General features: G+C 29.8%; 1 protein-coding gene across 6 annotated transcripts in view; it reads left to right on the top strand.

Moving 5' to 3' along the window:
- Positions 1-20802, top strand: part of NetA (Netrin-A) — a 335944-nt gene that overhangs the window by 214580 nt on the left and 100562 nt on the right. For all 6 annotated transcript variants that reach the window (XM_088259914.1, XM_088259909.1, XM_088259912.1 and 3 more), the window contains one exon: positions 19347-19535. In XM_088259914.1, coding sequence (XP_088116040.1) covers positions 19347-19535 — 189 coding nt within the window. The remainder of the gene's footprint in view (positions 1-19346; positions 19536-20802) is intronic.

Below are 20802 nucleotides of genomic sequence, written 5' to 3'. Positions count from 1 at the left end.
GATCTGTATTACAAATTTCTTGGTACTTTAGAACTTTTCCAAAGATCCACTGCTGGATGTAAGCCTCTTTTATTTTTTCTAGACTCCTCTCGTTTGCCCTTTTTCTTTTCAGCATCTATGGATGATTTGAGTTAGTTTAATTTGTAAGAGTAAGGGTTCCAAAAGATTTGAGTATTGTGGTTGTCAATCATGAGTAGAATGTAACACGTATATAAAGTGATAATAGAAACCAGCCTATGACGGTCGTAAACCCTGGAAAACAGACTTTCAGTTTTCTTATCATCTTTATTAAGATCTCAAAATGTAAAATAATACAAGTTAGATATAATTTTAGATGAATCTTTTGTTTACAATTTCGTTTGATTAAAAAATCAATGAGGCTTTCGTTGGGGGCGCGGGGAACAATTTAATATTTAGGGGTGAAATCTTTCCGCAAGTGAAAAGGATCGCAGTCTTCGAAGTCCTTCCAATGATTCCGAGAGTACAAATAAAGGCGCTCTGTTTATGACAGATTAATCCATGGCAGTCGCCATTTTGCATTTCAGAACTTCGGCACGTGCAACTTCTATGTGCTTTAAGTATTTGCATGTTATATTTGTATTTTGAAATCACGACTGCTGTCAACCGTACATGCTAAATTAAAAATTATTTCCAGCAAGCTGTTGCTGTGGTTTAGTCTTGTGAATTGGTAAAGAAAGAAAATGGCGATCACACTATTCTCTTCTTCGGGTTCAATCTTTGTCATGATTTATTTGCTTCTTGCATGGTCAGTCTCCACCCGTCTCTTCATCTCGGCGTACCTGCTACAGCGCATGTCGGAGATAATTTGGTCCATGTATGTTATAAGCGGTGTCGTCCTCTGTACTTTGTGCCTTCGCACATACCTTCCGCAATCGTAAGAAGCAGGTCTGAGTTTCTTTTATTTTGTTTGTTGATTTGGCGTTTAATTTGTAGAACTCCATTTTAATTTATGTTTTAATTTTTAAATCAAACACAGATTTTTGAGTCTACTAAGTTATATTTTATTAACAAAAACACATAAAAAAACAATATTGTTAACTTTCGTTTGAAAATGCCACTAGGCGAAAAAAATTGTCAGAATATAAATTTTTTATGTGATTTTGTTTACAAAATACAACTTAGTAGACTCAAAAAATCTTATATTTTAGCCTATCCATTTGGCTCGCTATTGTGTTTCGTTATTTTGTTAGCATCTAGACTCCCCATCCCTGTTGTTCCTTAGGTACATATTCTGACCAATTAATCCCCAATGTGCGCCTGTAGCACCACATCTCACACGCTTCCAGCGATTTCACATTTTTAAGATATTTCATTTCACAATGCTTGTGAAGCTATGAAAGTATTCCAAATCTATAGTAAATGATAGTGTCATGAAGCACGCTGTCCACCATGATCAATGTTTGGTATTTCATGTGCTGGTAATTCAACAGACGGCGCTGCCATCGTGATTAAAAGCTGTCTTAAACATGCTTTTACCTGTCACAGTCAAAAACTTTATCACAGATGTAATATATGTTTTGACACAAAAACATGCGTGTATTCAAATACAAGGTTGTGTCAAAACTTCAGAGATTTCTGTGTATAATTTTAGGAGATATAAACCTTTTAGTTGTACCATTAACAGCTTTAAGATTTTGAACAAACAAGCGTCATCATTTTTATTTATACACAAAGTAAATTAAAATATATAGGTACATACAAACAGATTATATTAAAAACAAGGGCTTTTTAATTCTTGAATATACTGATCAATTCTTTCTGTTACTTATGAAAACAAAATTACTAGTATTACAAGATGTAAAAAAAATGTTTAAATCTTTAGATAGTATCAAAGGCTTTGAATGAAGGAATGCTTTAAAAAAAATTAAATTGGATAAATTTACGATACTATGCTTATATGTATTTCCTGAAAATATTCAAATTCTGGGAAAAAATAAACTGAATTTTCGTTAAAATAGGCAGTCGGTGAAATTCAGACCCTTTTCAGGATTTTCAAATCGCTCTCCAATTACTCAACACGTAGAAATTACATCATCTGGAGTGATTCTCGTCAGGAGGATGACTCGACAGAATCCAAATTGGGTTACTCCGAATCGCACCCCCAACGCACTTAAAAAATCATCCCCTACCCAAAGCCTACGTCTATTTGACAAGGCGACAATTTCATACATTAAAATTTCAAGGATTAATTTTTGAAAAACATTTTTTTATTAATTATTCTATCAGACACTGGATTATTCTCCCTACGGATGATAAATTAATAATATAGTTCTCTCAACGTGAGATTGAGTATTAATCATTTTTATAAAAAAGAAGATGGAATTCTAAGCATCCCAGAACTTACGACCTGGCTTAAGTGATCACTTTATACACCAAACCATATACTTATCACCGTCAGGCATACTTCCAAAACTATCGAATAACAATTAAAATATGAAACGAATCCAACAGCATTGCAAATAAAGTAATCACTTAAATCAGCCAAATGCCAGGTCGTAAGCCCTGGGATACTCACTCAGACTTCCATCTTTTTTCATATAAAAACGATAGACGTTTTTATACGAAAGTTGATCTCAAGTTGAGACACCGATAATAATTATAATCTGCGGATAATCAATGATCTATCATGGGCTGGTTAAGTGACTTCACCAGCTCGCTGCACTTAACCAGCTATGACAAGTTATAAACCCACACTTCTTTATTCTTCATCATCTATGTTGAGATGCCAAAATGTAAAAATAACTCTTAAGTGAAAAAAAAAAACAAATTTGTGAACAAGGTAATGAATTACTAAGTGTTGTAAATATTTATCTCGTTTAAAATAAATTTAAACACGTTTTGTTATTTTTTTAAGCGCCGTTAAGTGACTATTTCCCTAAAATTACAAAAAAATTTAGACATCAAGTTGTAATGTCAATTTTTCTTTCAAAAACTACTTTAAATCATTTTATTCTTATAGCAAAGTAACAATACCATAATAAACTAAAGTTGCCGCGCGGCAAAAAAAAAGAAATCGTGCGATAGATCTCTTAATCCTCAGAAAAGGTTGTATTTTTTAAAAAGTAGGCAAATTCTTGGCTGAAATTGAGTACTCCTAGGTGCCTAACTGGGTAATCAAATTCTGTCCCACAGCGGTGCTATTTCCACAGCCTTCTTTATTTTCTAAATTGACTTGTTTCGCTTAAGGAAATAGCCCAATGAACTTATTTATGCTAATTTCGAATGGTTTGTTCTCATTGCCTTTCGTTGAGGCTTATTTTAAAGAAATACCCGCGAGGGCTCGTGAAATTTAAAAACAAAATTGCAAGTACCCACAGTTATATTTTTAAAAATTATTTTCAAGTAACTTGAGAATTATTAATTGACATGACCATATAGTATTTACAATATAGTATTTACAATACAGTATTTATTTATTTGAGTATTTATTTTATTTAGAGTTAAATTATGTTTGTGTTATACAAAATATGAGTAGTTGCGTTAAATAGAAGCAGAGAACGACCGAGGATTTTTTTATGATCAAGTATTTCGAATACTTGAAAGTGGTCAGGTCAGGAAAGTCCGAAAAGTATGAGGAGATGCATGTATGTGGAACAGGTGAATATTGTTGGCAAAGACAGATTGGTGTGGCGTTCTATCTTCTCTGCCTACTCCTGCGGGAGGCGGCGCGGTGGTTAGTTCAATGACAGGCAGAAATAATAGAATACCACACCAATCTGTCTTTGCAAACAACCTACGTCTCTTCCACATTCATTCATTTCATACACACCCGCCGATTTTTCCTTCTCCTGATTTGATGACTTTCAAGTATCTGAAATACTTGATCGTGCCAAGTTTTCATCGGTCTTTTTCAGCTTCTATTGCAAACCATATTCGCCTGATAAATTCTTTTTAAAAAGTGATAAGTGGAATTTCATTTATTTTTCTAAATATTACGTTATTTATTGTTTTCACAAATATTGACAATATTTAAAATTAGAAACAGAGTTATAGTTGTAGCAACGCGTTACAAGTGAGATTAATGTAAACCATTAGTATTTCAGTGGTAACTAATATAATATATGGGTAAAATAGATACATGATATCGTGATATGATATGATAAAATAATATATAATAAAACCCTTATCCGCACCCCAATGGTGCATAGGGCACTGTGTCATATAAACGCAGTGTTATCTTGATCGTTTACATATGAAGAAAGGGTGATCAGCCCTCCGCTTCAGGTATCAGTCCATGGTACATAATATTGAATAAATATTACAGTGAAAAAATCACTTATATTTATTTTACCCCCCTTGGGAATCGAACACGGAACCTCCAGAACGGTAGCCGAGCGTGCTGACCATTACACTACGGAGGCGGACAGTTCAAATTAGTTCAATAGTTATAAATTAATATTCCATTTATAATAATGTATATTAGTTATTTGTTTAAACACGTAGTCATTTTATTTAGTGGTAATTGTTATTTTAATTTTATGCCTCATATCACGTTATTGGCGTTATTTCTAATTAGAAACAGGGTTACAGCTGTAGCAACTTGTTACAGTTGAGATTAACGAAAACCATAAGTATTTCATAAGTAATTAATATAATTTATGGGTTATAATGTTTTATAACCCATAAATGTTGGAATGTTTTTTAATAGTTTTATAACATAATTGTGGAATTGTTTAATTGGCTTTTTTTTAACGTAACTATTTTTTGTCAATGTAATGTAATGTTTATTATTGTTAATGTAACTATTGTTTTATATCTTTTTTTTATATGTAAGCTGTACAATTCCCGAATAAATAAAAATGAAATAAAATAAAATAATGGAAACATGATATGATAGTTATAATAAATTAATATACTTTCGTGTATATTAGTCCGCCTCCGTGGTGTTATGGTCAGCGTGTTTAGCTACCGTGCTAGAGGTCCCGGGTTCGATTCCCAGGGGGGGGGGTGAAAATAAATATTAGTGATTTAACACTGTATTATTTATTTAATATTACCCTGGACTGGTTCCTGAAGCGCAAGAGTGATCACCTTGCCTTCATGTAAGTAATGATCAAGATAACACTGCGTCAATTTGATGCAGTGCTCTATGCACCATTAGGTGCGGATAAGGGTTATAAGTAATAATAAGTATATTAGTTATTTGTTTATACACGTTGTAAGTTTTTTAGTACTAATAGTTATTTTATTTTTTATTCATGTTATTTACTGTTTTCACAAATATTACGTTATTTCTTATTGGAAACAGGGTTACAGTTGTAGCAACTTGATACAGTTGAGATTAATGCAAACTATCAGTATTTCAGAAGTAACTAATATTATATAAGGGTTTTAATAGAAACATGATATGATAGTTATATTAAATTAATATACTTTCATAGTTTTTTATTAGTTATTATTCACGTTATTTATTGACGTTATTTACTGTTTTCACAAATATTGGCGTTATTTCTAATTAGAAACAGCGTTATAGTTGTAGCAACTTGTTACACTTGAGATGAATGTAAACTATTAGTATTTCAGAAGTAATTAATATTATATAAGGGTTTTAATAGAAACATGATATGATAGTTATATTAAATTAATATACTTTCATAGTTTTTTTATTAGTTATTTGTTTATACACGCTGTTAGTTTATTTAGAACTAATTGTTTTTTATTTATTATTCACGTTATTTATTGACGTTATTTACTGTTTTCACAAATATTGGCGTTATTTCTAATTAGAAACAGCGTTATAGTTGTAGCAACTTGTTACACTTGAGATGAATGTAAACTATTAGTATTTCAGAAGTAACTAATATTATATAAGGGTTTTAATAGAAACATGATATGATAGTTATATTAAATTAATATACTTTCATAGTTTTTTTATTAGTTATTTGTTTATACACGCTGTTAGTTTATTTAGAACTAATTGTTTTTTATTTATTATTCACGTTATTTATTGACGTTATTTACTGTTTTCACAAATATTGGCGTTATTTCTAATTAGAAACAGCGTTATAGTTGTAGCAACTTGTTACACTTGAGATGAATGTAAACTATTAGTATTTCAGAAGTAACTAATATTATATATAGGTTTTTAATAGAAACATGATATGATAGTTATATTAAATTAATATACTTTCATAGTTTTTTTATTAGTTATTTGTTTATACACGCTGTTAGTTTATTTAGAACTAATTGTTTTTTATTTATTATTCACGTTATTTATTGACGTTATTTACTGTTTTCACAAATATTGACGTTATTTCTAATTAGAAACAGCGTTTTAGTTGTAGCAACTTGTTACACTTGAGATGAATGTCAACTTTTAGTATTTCAGAAGTAACTAATATTATATAAGGGTTTTAATAGAAACATGATATGATAGTTATATTAAATAAATATACTTTCTTAGTTTTTTATTAGTTATTTGTTTATACATGCAGTTAGTTTAACTAGTACTAATTGTTATTTTATTTATTATTCACGTTATTTATTGACATTATTTACTGTTTTCACAAATATTGGCGTTATTTCTAATTAGAAACAGCGTTATAGTTGTAGCAACTTGTTACACTTGAGATGAATGTAAACTATTAGTATTTCAGAAGTAACTAATATTATATAAGGGTTTTAATAGAAACATGATATGATAGTTATATTAAATTAATATACTTTCATAGTTTTTTATTAGTTATTTGTTTATACACGCTGTTAGTTTATTTAGAACTAATTGTTTTTTTATTTATTATTCACGTTATTTATTGACGTTATTTACTGTTTTCACAAATATCGACGTTATTTCTTATTGGAAACAGCGTTATAGTTGTAGCAACTTGTTACACTTGAGATGAATGCAAACTATTAGTATTTCAGAAGTAACTAATATTATATAAGGGTTTTAATAGAAACATGATATGATAGTTATATTAAATTAATATACTTTCATAGTTTTTTTATTAGTTATTTGTTTATAGACGCTGTTAGTTTATTTAGAATTAATTGTTTTTTATTTATTATTCACGTTATTTACTGTTTTCACAAATATTGAAGTTATTTCTAATTGGAAACAGCGTTATAGTTGTAGCAACTTGTTACACTTGAGATGAATGCAAACTATTAGTATTTCAGAAGTAACTAATATTATATAAGGGTTTTAATAGAAACATGATATGATAGTTATATTAAATTAATATACTTTCATAGTTTTTTTATTAGTTATTTGTTTATACACGCTGTTAGTTTATTTAGAAATAATTGTTTTTTTATTTATTATTCACGTTATTTATTGACGTTATTTACTGTTTTCACAAATATTGACGTTATTTCTAATTGGAAACAGCGTTATAGTTGTAGCAACTTGTTACACTTGAGATGAATGTCAACTTTTAGTATTTCAGAAGTAACTAATATTATATAAGGGTTTTAATAGAAACATGATATGATAGTTATATTAAATTAATATACTTTCTTAGTTTTTTATTAGTTATTTGTTTATACATGCAGTTAGTTTAACTAGTACTAATTGTTATTTTATTTATTATTCACGTTATTTATTGACGTTATTTACTGTTTTCACAAATATTGACGTTATTTCTAATTGGAAACAGCGTTATAGTTGTAGCAACTTGTAACACTTGAGATGAATGCAAACTATTAGTATTTCAGAAGTAACTAATATTATATAAGGGTTTTAATAGAAACATGATATGATAGTTATATTAAATTAATATACTTTCATAGTTTTTTTTATTAGTTATTTGTTTATACACGCTGTTAGTTTATTTAGTACTTATTGTTATACTAATTATTATTTACGTTATTTATTGACGTTATTTATTGTTTTCACAAATATTGACGTTATTTCTAATTGGAAACAGCGTTATAGTTGTAGCAACTTGTAACACTTGAGATGAATGCAAACTATTAGTATTTCAGAAGTAACTAATATTATATAAGGGTTTTAATAGAAACATGATATGATAGTTATATTAAATTCGTATACTTTCATGTTTATAAGTTATTTGTTTATACGCGCTGTTAGTTTATTTAGTACTAATTGTTATTTTATTTATTAATCACGTTATTTATTGACGTTATTTACTGTTTTCACAAATGTTGACGTTATTTCTAATTGGAAACAGTGTTATAGTTGTAGCAACTTGTTACACTTTAGATTAATGTAAACCATTAGTATTTCAGTAGTAACTAATATAATATATGGGTATAATAGGAACGATTTAATTACTGTATGTTTGCCCTCCGTGTGTTTGTACGAGTGCCGAGAACAGATCACAGCCTCCCCTAAAGTTACCCACCCTCTTACTCGAATAATATTTGGTCTTTAAGAACAGCGATACCCAAAGTTTATACCTAATACTTGGCTACGTAAATTATTTTTAAAATTAAGCACTTGTAAAATACCACTTATTGAGTTTTATTTCATTATACACGACTAGTTTCGAAAACTATAGATGTTTTCATCAATAGTTGATCAACTGAAAACTTGTCAACGTATTTAAACAGCTTTCAAAATATTTACAATAGTATTGTCATAAAAAAAAACCCTTAATTGTTCATAAAACTTTATTTTTGTTTTACTTTATTTACTTAAGACACGGCATAAAAGGATTTCAACTTATAAATACTTTAAACTTGGCAAGCAAATTGTCAAATGCACTGCGAGACTGCATGCGAATACTCGCATATAATACTACCGCAACCAAAATGTGCTTGGTTTCGAATAATCCTAATACAGACTGTAATTTTAAGGAACACCAGTACTATAGCGTAATACTGAACCAGCGCTAAGCGGGGTCTTACATTACATAAATATATTTTTTGAATATTTCTTTGTTGTTGATAAAATTTCACTTTTCATCATTCCATGGTACAAATGATAATTTGTTTATATTTTATGGAAAAAAAGGTGGAAACGAGGGTGGCATTCATAAAGTATGTCCCAACCATGTCTATTTTCTACTTTTTAGACTTTTACGTAACGTATAACGACTGCGTTTGTATAACTTTTCGAAACATTGGTATTAAGCGCTCATAATATTCTACAAATTACTAAAGTTTATTTAATAAAAGAGAAATATTGGTGTTTTTTATTATTTACTCAAATGTTTCAATTTTATACTATTTCTATGAGCCTAAGCGGCTCATTATTAGAAATAGGTACCAAATTGTGGTAGAGTGAACCGAAAAACACTGACTTAAAAGAGTTCACGACACTAATCACGGGACCACAACCCGACACTGACTGGATGAGCGTAGGGATACATGGGGTGAACATCTTTTTTTCAAATTTGTTTTTAACAGAGGCGTTGCATTTAATCCAAATTTTATAGGTAGTTGTTGTAAATACGTCTATTACAGTGTTTAATATTTGAACATGTTGAGAAGCTCAGAAATCGTTAGATTTACTAGCATAGGCCCGAAAATGTGTTTGTGTATTAATACAAACGCCACATGTTGCTTGGAATATTGTCTATTTGACTTCTGCCATTACAATTAAGAACTTTTGCGTACATATTCCAGGTATGGTCAACATCACAATCCGAATTTTAGGTCTTAAATAAATACTTTAATTATTGAATTCTATAATGGGCTATTATTCCATGAATTTCTTTAAGATAATCATTTGGGTTAGTGATTTTTAAACTCTTACTTGAATTTATCTACTTTTGTTTTAATGTATAGTACGTTGAAGAATAAAGTGGATTTGAGATATTTGTGATATCAGAGATAGTCATCGGATGTTCTGTTTATTTCAAGTAATCTTTCAGCAAGTTTAACAAGTAAAACTTAACATGTTATACGAGTACAACTTTTTGAAGTCCATGTGTCGTATATTATAACGTTATTCTCACCAAATTTCATAAATTAAAAACTATGTAATTTTTTTCCACATAAATTTTATTTCATCAGCAACCGGGTTTCATCGTAACAGACATCATCAGACTGTTCGGTCACGACAAAACCCAGTTGCTGGTCAAATAAAATTCGCGTGGAAAAAATAGCTAAGTTATTTTATTCAATAAAATTCAGTTCCACCAAGAAATGTCAGTACAAAACTAAAAATTCATTACAAAAATATTAAGAAATAAATATGGCCAAATTTATTTAGCGACGAAAAATTGAGTTATGTGGTTTTCAGTTATGGATATAATGATGAATAACACATGTGTGTAAAGTGATCACTTAACCAACTTATGACAAGTCATAAGCACTGTAAATACCCAGACTTTCATATTCTTCTACATTTATGTTGAGATGTCAAAAAGTGTCTGTTCTGTAGGGTACAATGCACAATTTAATACTAACTTTAAATAAATGAAAGAAGAGAACCTTATTTAAAAAAGAGAATCAAAGAAATCAATCTCAATTTCTAATTTTTGCTCCTTTTTTGAATACATTTTTTTCAAAAATATTCCAATGGAGAATTTAATAATAAAAAAAATACGAAGGGTGTTTTTTCTATCATATTTATTTTAATTAAACGTATCTTGGCTCGAGAATTTCTTCGAACAGCTAATTTTCTCTTGCTCCAGGCCGTAATTATCATTTATACAATTTCGTTTCAAAAGTAATATTAAAAAAGCTTTATTCAAAATAAATTCCTAAAGAGATTCCCAAAAACACTTCATCTTTCTTTCGTAAAGCTTTCGGGAAATTTGCAAATAAGCTTTCCATTTCGGGTGTATTTATGTATATATAATATTCACCAAAAAAAAGGATTTCCTCTCAAAATTCTTTATGAAAACTAAAAATAACTGTTTTTTGAAGTTTTATTAATGTCAATCTTTCAGAAAAATGTGTGATAAAACGATACATCGTACATGATAGATGTTCAAATAGTGATATAAGAAAAGAATGCAAGGCTGAAATATGCAATATCGGTAAAATTAAGAAACGTGCGTTGAGATGGTTTGGACATGCGGAACGAATGACTGCGGAAAGAACCGTAAAAAAGAAGTAGTTGAAAATAGAGGGTGAGGAAGATTAGAAAAAACTTGGCGTGACCAAGTATTTTGAAAAGTTTGGAGACAGGAATAATCGGCGGGTATGTATGAAGAGATGCATAAATGTGAAAAATGGAAAATATTTGCAAAGACAAAGTTGTATGGCGTTCTATTCCTCTGACTGCCCCTGCGGGAAGCGGCTCGATGGTTAGTTAGTTTGTTTGATTTTATAACTACATATCGTTCACTCCTTTCAACAACGTCATAAATCAAGAAACTTGATTTTTCAGGAGATCGTTTTTAAAGTTTAAAAATATAATGAAATGTATTGAAAACAAATATCAAGCCACTTACTCAACTTTTTACTGTGTAACAGATCATTTTAGGTAAAACCTGAATGTTTTTTCTCCATTTGAAAAATATTTAGTGTATTAAAAAATAATTAAACCATACGTTTTCTTCAAAATGCAAAAACAACACGTTCTGCCCTGTAGCGGGTAAATATTGAGTTAAAAATATGCCACTTTTGCATATAGTTCGTACTATTTGGGACATATTACGTTTTCTGGGCATTCTGAAAACATGCACAACTGAAAATTTACGATTTTTTATATATGACGTTCTTGAAAAGAGTGAGCGATATATAAAGAAATTCAGTTTATTCATTTTATTATACTACTTACTCTGCACCTGTTTGCGCGCGTTTTTTTAGTCCAAATAATATTTTCTTTGTTTTTTAAAATGATACACTCACCGAGTATTGACATTGAACTGGTCGGGTAAGTGGAGAAATGAGAAACATTATGGCTTTAATATGTTCGAGGTGTGGTTTAATTACTGGTCGCAGCGGGGTTTCGAACCCTGGACCGGCTGACAAACGACCCGATAACATTCTTTTCGACAGGAAAATAGTAACTCGTTGGTGAAACGGATGTTGCTAATGGAACCGAATAAATAACTGGGTTTAGTGGTGTCTGCTTTCGTTTCGTAATCGATATGTTTACCCATTTTATAATCCTGCTAAAAACAAAATGGAAGCGGAATTCCACGGTACTAGCATTATTGCATGACAGGGAAATGCCAAAGAATGAGTATTATTTATTTTAAAAAGTGTTATGAGTTGAAAATGATATTTTCAAATGTTCATTGAAGTGGACATACCGCTCACTCCTTTCAAACGGCATTATCAAACGAATGATATTCGTTTGATAATGCCCTAACAGGGCGAAACAATTGCAACAATATTAATTTTTTACCTGTTTTTGTTAGTAAAATACAACTTAGTAGACTCAAAAAATCTGTGTTTGATTTAAAATTAATATATAAATTAAAATGGAGTTCTACAAATTAAACGCCAAATCATCGTAAATAGAATGTTTAAAAATATAATAAAGGGTATTAAAAATATATATCTAGCCACTAATTGAATAGCCACTTTTTACTATGCAACAGATCTTTTTAAGTTAAACCTGAATGTTTTTTCTCCATTTAAAAAATACTTAGTGTATTTGAAAAAAAATAATTAAACAATACCTTTTCTTCAAAATGCAAAAACAACACTTTCTGCCCTGCAGCGGGTAAATGTAAAGTTAAAATATGCCACTTTTGCTGGGATATAGTACATTTTCTGGGCATTCCTAAAACATGCAAAACTGAAAATTGACGATTTTTTATATATGGCGTTGTTGAAAGGAGTGAGCGATATAGAAGTCTGGATATTTACAGGGCTCTAATCTAAAAAGGTCCTAAAATGACCTAATTTATAAGACAAATCCAATATATGCCATCAAAAATTTTGTCACACTTAAAATATTGCGAGTAAAATATCTATAATAATATAAAAAAGAGAAAGAAAAAAAGTGAGAATTATTTTTTCAGATGTTTATTGAGGTGGAAATTTAGAATTCTGGATATTCATAGAGTTCTGGCCTAAAACGGACCTAAAACGATCTAAATCGGATATCAGACATATCCAATTTTAGCGATCAAAAATTTTAACACACTCGAAATATTTTTAGTAAAATATCTAGTCTAAAAATGGGAAAAATAAATTGAAAATGATTTGTTCACACGTTTATTAAGGAGGAAATGTAGAGGTCTGAATATTTTTGTATTGCACAAAATAATATTTTCTTCAAAATAAATATATGTATGATTTTGAAAAAAAGAGTTGTTAGAAGGTAAGGAGTTATTTAATTTTTTTTAAAATACGTGATTTAAAAAAATCCGATTCAAATACATACTCTAAAAAGTATTGTTTACTTCGTCGCTTACTGAATTGTATTGTTTTCGAGTATCTACACTCTTTATTTTATTTTTATTTTTTGCATGGAAATTTAACAGATTGTATTCATAAACATTGAATTAAACAGTAAAACAGTTTAGTAAGGAGCGGAAAGCAACATGTTCAATTTATCTATTTATTTTTTTTACACCTGTATTCTAATGCAAGCATTTTATTATATTCTTAAATATTTCGCTTTTCTGTGTTCGCATCTTTTTACATTTTAAAATGTCATTTTCTTTTGTGTAATTTGAAAAAATCCCTGCATTTGAATAAAAATTCACAGACAATTAAAACGTTCAACGCTCTCCCATGAAAAAGGTTCGCAAATGACTTTTTTTAAGGATAGCCAGTACGTTTAATGGGAAATTGTAATAAATGGATGTCTTTATATTCTAGGAAATAATAAAAGGTCGTCGTTAAGGGTATTTTGAGGGGATGAAAGAGTGGAGCAGTTGAGATGGATGTAAAATATGAAAGCTCTTTTTTGCATACAAAATAAGAATAAAAGCAGAATGAACATCGTCTAAATGCGTTTTCTCTGACGAATGTGTGGAAAATCGATGTGTAACAGTATCAAAAACAGAGATTAAAAAGGCTGCAAACCTAATGATTCCCTTACTATTATGTATTTCCATCTTAATTTCTCATTTTTTGTAATGAAACTTTCATGATCTGGATTTAAGAATTGCGTATTTTATGCTTGAATCGTAAATTATCGTTACAATATATTTTCAGTCGTTTTTTATTATGTATTTTAATAAAAATAGATAAGACATCGTCTCTTCGTCAGGACATTCACTACAATTGCATGCAAACAATACTGTACGTCACTACCATAAAACTATTCACGTACTGACAACAACACAAAATGTTAATCACATGCGTAAATACCTAGACTCACATATTCTTCCTCATGTATGTTGAGACGACAAAATTTAAAAAAAATAATTAAATTTTTATGCTGAGATTCCGTATAAACTTTTCTTTCTCATGATGTTGTTATTTCCAACCGGTTCAAATCGGTATTTTCAGAATGTTCAAATTAGCGAGTATTTGCTGTTTTTTTTTTATTATTGAAAGAAGTAAAGTCAAAGTCGAAAAAAAAGGAACATAAGAAGACCGAGGAAAACTTGGCACAATCAGTTATGTCAAATACTTGCAAGCGGACGGGTCAGGAGTCGTAATAATCGTTGGGTATGTTTGAGGAGATGCATGAATGTAGAAGAGGCGAAGAATGTTTGAAAAGGACAGAGTCGTGTGGCGTACGATTTTCTGTGCCTACCCCTACGGGGAAGTGGCGTGATGGTTAGTTAGTTAGTTGGTAAATTCAAAGTTATCTACCATCCTTAGTTGTTTTAAACGCTTTTTCCAATGAAGCATTTTAAAACTGACTTTAACACATTTAACCTAAAATGGCACTTTACTTGCAATCGATACTTCCCGCAGTCGAGTAAGGATGAAATATTGAGCAGTAAAAGTTTATGGCTCAATAAAAACACCACTGCACTTCCATAAACATTTCATCAATTTTATTTTTCAATACACATAACGCTGGAAAAAACAAACAATTTTCAAGTTTTTCAAGTGCGTTTTTCCTATCCTTGTTGTGTTTTATTTATCAGTGAAAAATTGTTTCGGAATTGTTTGTAGGGAAAATCGCTTAGCATCTAAATTCTTTTCTTCGATTCACAGATGAGTTTGTTTTTTTTAAGGGTACTTCTTAGGTGACGATTCGTTAATTGGACGAGAATTAAGAGTTTAGAAATTTCAAGGACGCGTCACGTTTATTTGGTAAATTTTAATATAAAAATGTATAAATATTTTTTTTTTTAATTTTTACCCTCGACGTGGAAAATATTGTGGATGTAAGATTTTTTTAGTTTTGGTTTTACTGTTAAAATGTTTTCAAATAAAACTAGAATTTTCTTCCTACAACCGCTATTGTAGCATTTGGATTGATTTTAGCAAGAGTTAAAATAATTTACTGTTAAGTTTGTACTTTCAAATATTCAAAGTCAATAAGCGATCGGCTACGTGAGTGGCTGGAAGTGTTGGCATTTGCTTGAGCAAGAGTCAATATAATTTACTGTTAAGTTTGTACTTTCAAATATTCAAAGTCAATAAGCGATCGGCTACGTGAGTGGCTGGAAGTGTTAGCATTTGCTTGAGCAAGAGTCAAAATAATTTACTGTTAAGTTTGTACTTTCAAATATACAAAGTCAATGAGCGATCGGCTACGCGAGAGGCTGGAAGTGTTAGCATTTGCTTGAGCAAGAGTCAAAATAATTTACTGCTAAGGTTGTACTTTCAAATATACAAAGTCAATAAGCGATCAGCTGCGCGAGAGTTATCTATTCACATTTATTTGTTTTGAATGTATATTGTAATTTGGCAAATAAAAGTTTTTCTTGACATTTTTTTACTATTTACCTTTCATTAACTCTTTTTTTTTGAAAATCATATTTTTATTTCTAATAAAAACTATTTTTATATTCAAAAACTGTGTTTTAAGCAAAAACATTAAATTGCATTAAATTTTAATGAGTTTAAAGAAAATTATGTTGCGGTTTATCGTATATTGGGCCTTGTAGTAATTTACTATTAACAAATTTGCAGAGTGCCATTTGTACCCAAAGTAAATTTTGTAAAAAATACCATTTTTACTAATTTTGAGGCATTTTCAACTAGACTATTTTTAAGATCTCATTTTAGGGCTTAATGTAGAAGTCAGAATACATTTGGCGTTTAATTTGAAGAACTCCATTTTAATTTATGTATTAAATGTTAAATCAATCACTATTTTTTTAGTCTACTAAGTTTCGCATGGTTACAGCATTCGTTTGAAAATGCCATAACTAGGCGAAACAATTGTCACGAAATTAATTTTTATGTGTGAGTTTTTTAAACAGTAAAATTCAACTTAGTAGACTCAAAAAATCAGTGTTTGATTTTACATCCAATACAGACCAAAGTTAAAAATTGACCGTTATTTTTACGGAATGAAATACACAAGTGGACAAAGTCAACATTGGGGTAATCAATAATGATACATTATGTACGTAGGTATTGTGTAACGGGTGGATATGAAGTAGTGGGTGTAACAGAACGTCTCGGTGGCAGTTTCGTGAACACGAGCGGCCTACAGGGTGACCGGAGGTTAGCGCAGGGTTAGGTCCGTGACTGCTGCCAGTGGCGGGGTGAGCGATACAAGGCATTTACAAATCTCCTGTGTTTAACCCCTTCACTACCTACATAGGCTTGTTTTTGTGATCGCTAAAGTGACTGTAACATTCAATATTCTTTCAATGATAGACAACCATATTTATTTGAAACATAACGAAAAATTTCTTTAGAATTATACAAAATTCTTTAAATTTTCAACAAAAAAAATTAATATAATTTATATTTAAAGCACTAACTTTGTGATTTTCCGTTTTAAAATTAAAATGTAACTTTGTTTTAAATCACTATAAATATTTTATTTTAACTTAATTATAATGTCTATCTACCGGTTTCGAAGCTAACCGCTTCTTTATCAAGACTGATTAATCAGTCTTGATAAAGAAGATTAATCAGTCTTGATCAAGAAGATTAATCAGTCTTGATCAAGACTGATTAAAAATGCGGTTAGCTTCGAAACCGGTAGACATAATAATTAAGTTATAATAAAGTATTATTAGTGATTTTATAGCCGACTTACATTTTAATTATAAAAATAATTGAAAATTGCATTGACTCATTTTTTACGGGTCATGGAGCATTTCAAGAATACCTTTTCCGTTTTAAAATTAGACGAAACTCTATACATGTGATGAGACGTCATCACAAGATGTCTTTCATTTAGTGTGAGTATGTCCAATTAAAAAAAAATTGAAAGCAGAATATGCAGTTGACAAAAATTTATAAGGAAATAGGACATAAAGATCTATCATATTAAGTGGTGTCTTATTATGAACATATGACAAGACAAATAAGACAAAAAATTACCATGTGATAAATCTTGATTAAATTAAGATATTGAATCCATTGTGTTTATTGATTTTTTTTCTATTTATTGTATTGTTTCTAGGGATCAACCTTATTTATTTATTATTAACTATAGAGATCCACCATAATTTTTAAGACATATAAACTAAATATGCTATAAATCCTTATGCATAATAGGCAAGGAAAATTTTCCAATTTGTTAAAGATAAATATAAAAATAAAAATAAAACACAATTCGCTCAAAAAATAAAAATAAAACACAATTTCGCTCCTTTATTTTTTTGATCTTTCAGGAGTCGTTTTTAAAGTTTATAAATTTCATAAAATGTATTTAAAATAAATATCAAGCTACTCATTGAACTTTTTACTTTGCAACAGATCTTTTTAGGTGAAACCTGAATGTTTTTTCTCAATTTGAAAAATATTAATTATATTTAAAAAGATAACTAAACAATACCGTTTCTTCAAAATGCGAAAACAAAACTTTCTGCCCAGTAGCGGGTAAATATTAGGTTAAAAATATACCGCTTTTGCTGGGATATTCCGAAAATATGCACAACTGAAAGTTTACGATTTTTAATATATGACGTTGTTGAAAGGAGAGAGCGAATTATCAAATTTTGAAAGAGATACATATATTTGTATGTTTGGATTGAAATCATCATCCGCTATTCCGAACAAAATCGTCTCTACGACATCTATCGTTAAAATTAGTAAGTTACTGAAAAATATTTCTATATTTATATTTCATTTTTTATAAAATTAATTATAATATCCTTGAGAAATAAAAAAGAATAGAAAATATTTCATTTTATTATAAAATGATATGACACTATGACAACTTAAGCCAGAGCCCTACTTGCGAGTAGAATGATAATAAAAAAGAGAATTTGAATAAAAACGCGATTAATAATTCGATAAAAGTGTCAAATGTGAAAATATGCATTAATAATTCTGTCATTTCTCCGCCGACTGGCCCTTTATCGCAGTTCCAATGGGGACACTTTGACAGCTTCAGATTTGTATCGGGACCTTTCTGCCTAGTGACAGTAGCGGCCACGGGGTTAAGGAGACCCGTTTAATTTATTGAAATATTACATCAAACAACCCGTAAACCTTCCTGAAAGATTAATAGCCAAATAATTTAGTGAACTTTCTCTTTGGTTACTTGTGACCTGCTGCTTAGCACTGTAGCGCCACATTAAATCACATCAAAGAATAATTTGTTCAAATCTAAATACATATTTGATGTTTTCAATATAAGTATCGCCGCAAATCAATCATGTTAATAATGCTTTAACAATATTTATATTATTTATTATATCGGACATTGGGTTATTCACCCTACGGATGAGATGTCAATGGGTCATTATCAGACGGGAGAAATATCTAATTTAACGTACTCAACCTATAAAGGATTGTATTATACTCGTTTTGTGTTTATAACAGCCGATTTAATCAATATATTCATTCATCATTTTCTTATGGAAAATTCGCCTTCGTAAATACGTTATTTTTGTAAGTTGGTAATGAACGGCGTCACAGAAATGGTTTACTTATTTTAATATTGGTAACATTGCTAAATTATTGGCGGCTCTATTTGTTGATGTATATGGTTCACCCTCCCACCCCCCCTCCCCTCGTATTTGTATAACACAAATGGTAGTGTAGTGGTAAACAAACAATCCACACTACTACTATTACAGCTCTTTAAACCATAGACCATGAACCATATGACGTCATAAAACGTTCGATGACGGAAATCCGATGACGTATGCGAAGTCACGTTTTTCGTTTTATTCAAATATCTAACGTTTAAACCTTAATATTCCCTTTAATTCCGTACAGATTTAGTATAAAACAGGTTTTCATAAACGGATAACGGAGATGAGTAGATCTGAAATAGATCGCATCATTCGACTATGTTTTCGACGATTCACACGACTACCCACCCGTATGTGTAAAGGGTTCTGAAATGAAGGCACCTTCGATATTTGCCGATCAATCGATCATCGATTGAAGTATCAAATGTGCTGATAAGGGTTGGAAGACGAATCAAACACACATTTATTTATTTTTAACGTTTTTTTTTGTAGAATGTAACTGCAACGGCCACGCGCGCAAGTGTCGCTTCAACATGGAACTCTACAAGCTGTCTGGTCGCCAGTCTGGGGGCGTCTGCCTGCGCTGTCGCCACTTCACCGCCGGACGCCACTGCCACTACTGTCGCGAGGGCTACTTCCGGGATCCCACAAAGCTCATCTCCCACCGCAAAGCCTGCAAACGTAAGTCGCCAGTCATTACATATCTTGTTGTTGATGTTCAATCACCGGGGATTGTGAAATTAACGTTTAGACTCCACGCGCATGCTTCACAGTGTATTTGATAAAAACACTTTATGTACTATATTTTCTACAATTTTACAATCTAATATGCATTATACACGTTTGATGTGATGCACATTACAATACTGAAAAAATGTTATTACCTCAAAGGTCGGAATATAAAGTACTCCATACGTAATCTTACTCTACGATAATTGAGAAAAATAGAGAGATAGATGAAGATCAAAAAGGAGTTACGTAAACCGTTCTTATGTAGTATGTATATATATATATATATATATATATATATATATATATATATATATATATATATATATATATACATATATGTATATATATATATATATATATATATATATATATATATATATATATACATATATGTATATATATATATATATATATATATATATATATATATATATATATATATATATATATATATATATATATATGTATATATATATATATATATATGTATATATATATATATATATATATATATATATATATATATATATATATATATAAATAGTATGAAATTGAAATATTTGTGTTAATAATAAAAACACAAATATTTCTCTTAAATTAAAAAAAGAAAAACACGTGAAATTGTTTATTACGTAATACATAATAATATACAATTAAAAAAAATCTAAATAAATGAATTTTTCAAATGTGTGTAAAATTGCGCATATTTTTTTTGCGGAATAGTTTGATTTCCGTAATACGTATAAAGAAAGTGAATAATTGAATACTTAATTGTCAGTTAATTTCCTTAATATCAATTTATTACCTACACTGGCCAACAATGATTTTGTAACTGAAATTTTGATGACTGATTGAACTAAGTTAATCGTTCTTATTCAAAGTCTATATGGTGACAAGCTTGTATCACGTCAAGTTTAGATTTTACAGTCATATTATTTTTTGTATGGACCCCATACGTTGAAACCGTAATAGTGGTTGGTAGCTAGACATGTTTTAGTCTAAGGTCTAAGCGATTAAAAAAAGTATCGATAATTATGGAGTAACAGTGGAAGTATATAACATTAACTCATTAATGTTGAATACGATAGCATTATATGTTTGTATATATTTCTACATAAATAATAAGAAAAACTTAAGTCTATATCAGAATTAAAAATATCCATAACTAAAAAATCTGACGTGCTACATTTTTTTTGGTTTCGTTTTTGAATTCAGC

This window comes from Brachycentrus maculatus, unplaced genomic scaffold (genome assembly GCF_059751285.1).
Source record: "Brachycentrus maculatus isolate JH-2025_06_01 unplaced genomic scaffold, ASM5975128v1 h1tg000121l, whole genome shotgun sequence".
NCBI classification, from domain to species: domain Eukaryota; kingdom Metazoa; phylum Arthropoda; class Insecta; order Trichoptera; family Brachycentridae; genus Brachycentrus; species Brachycentrus maculatus.
This window is presented reverse-complemented; position numbering and strand designations above follow the sequence as displayed.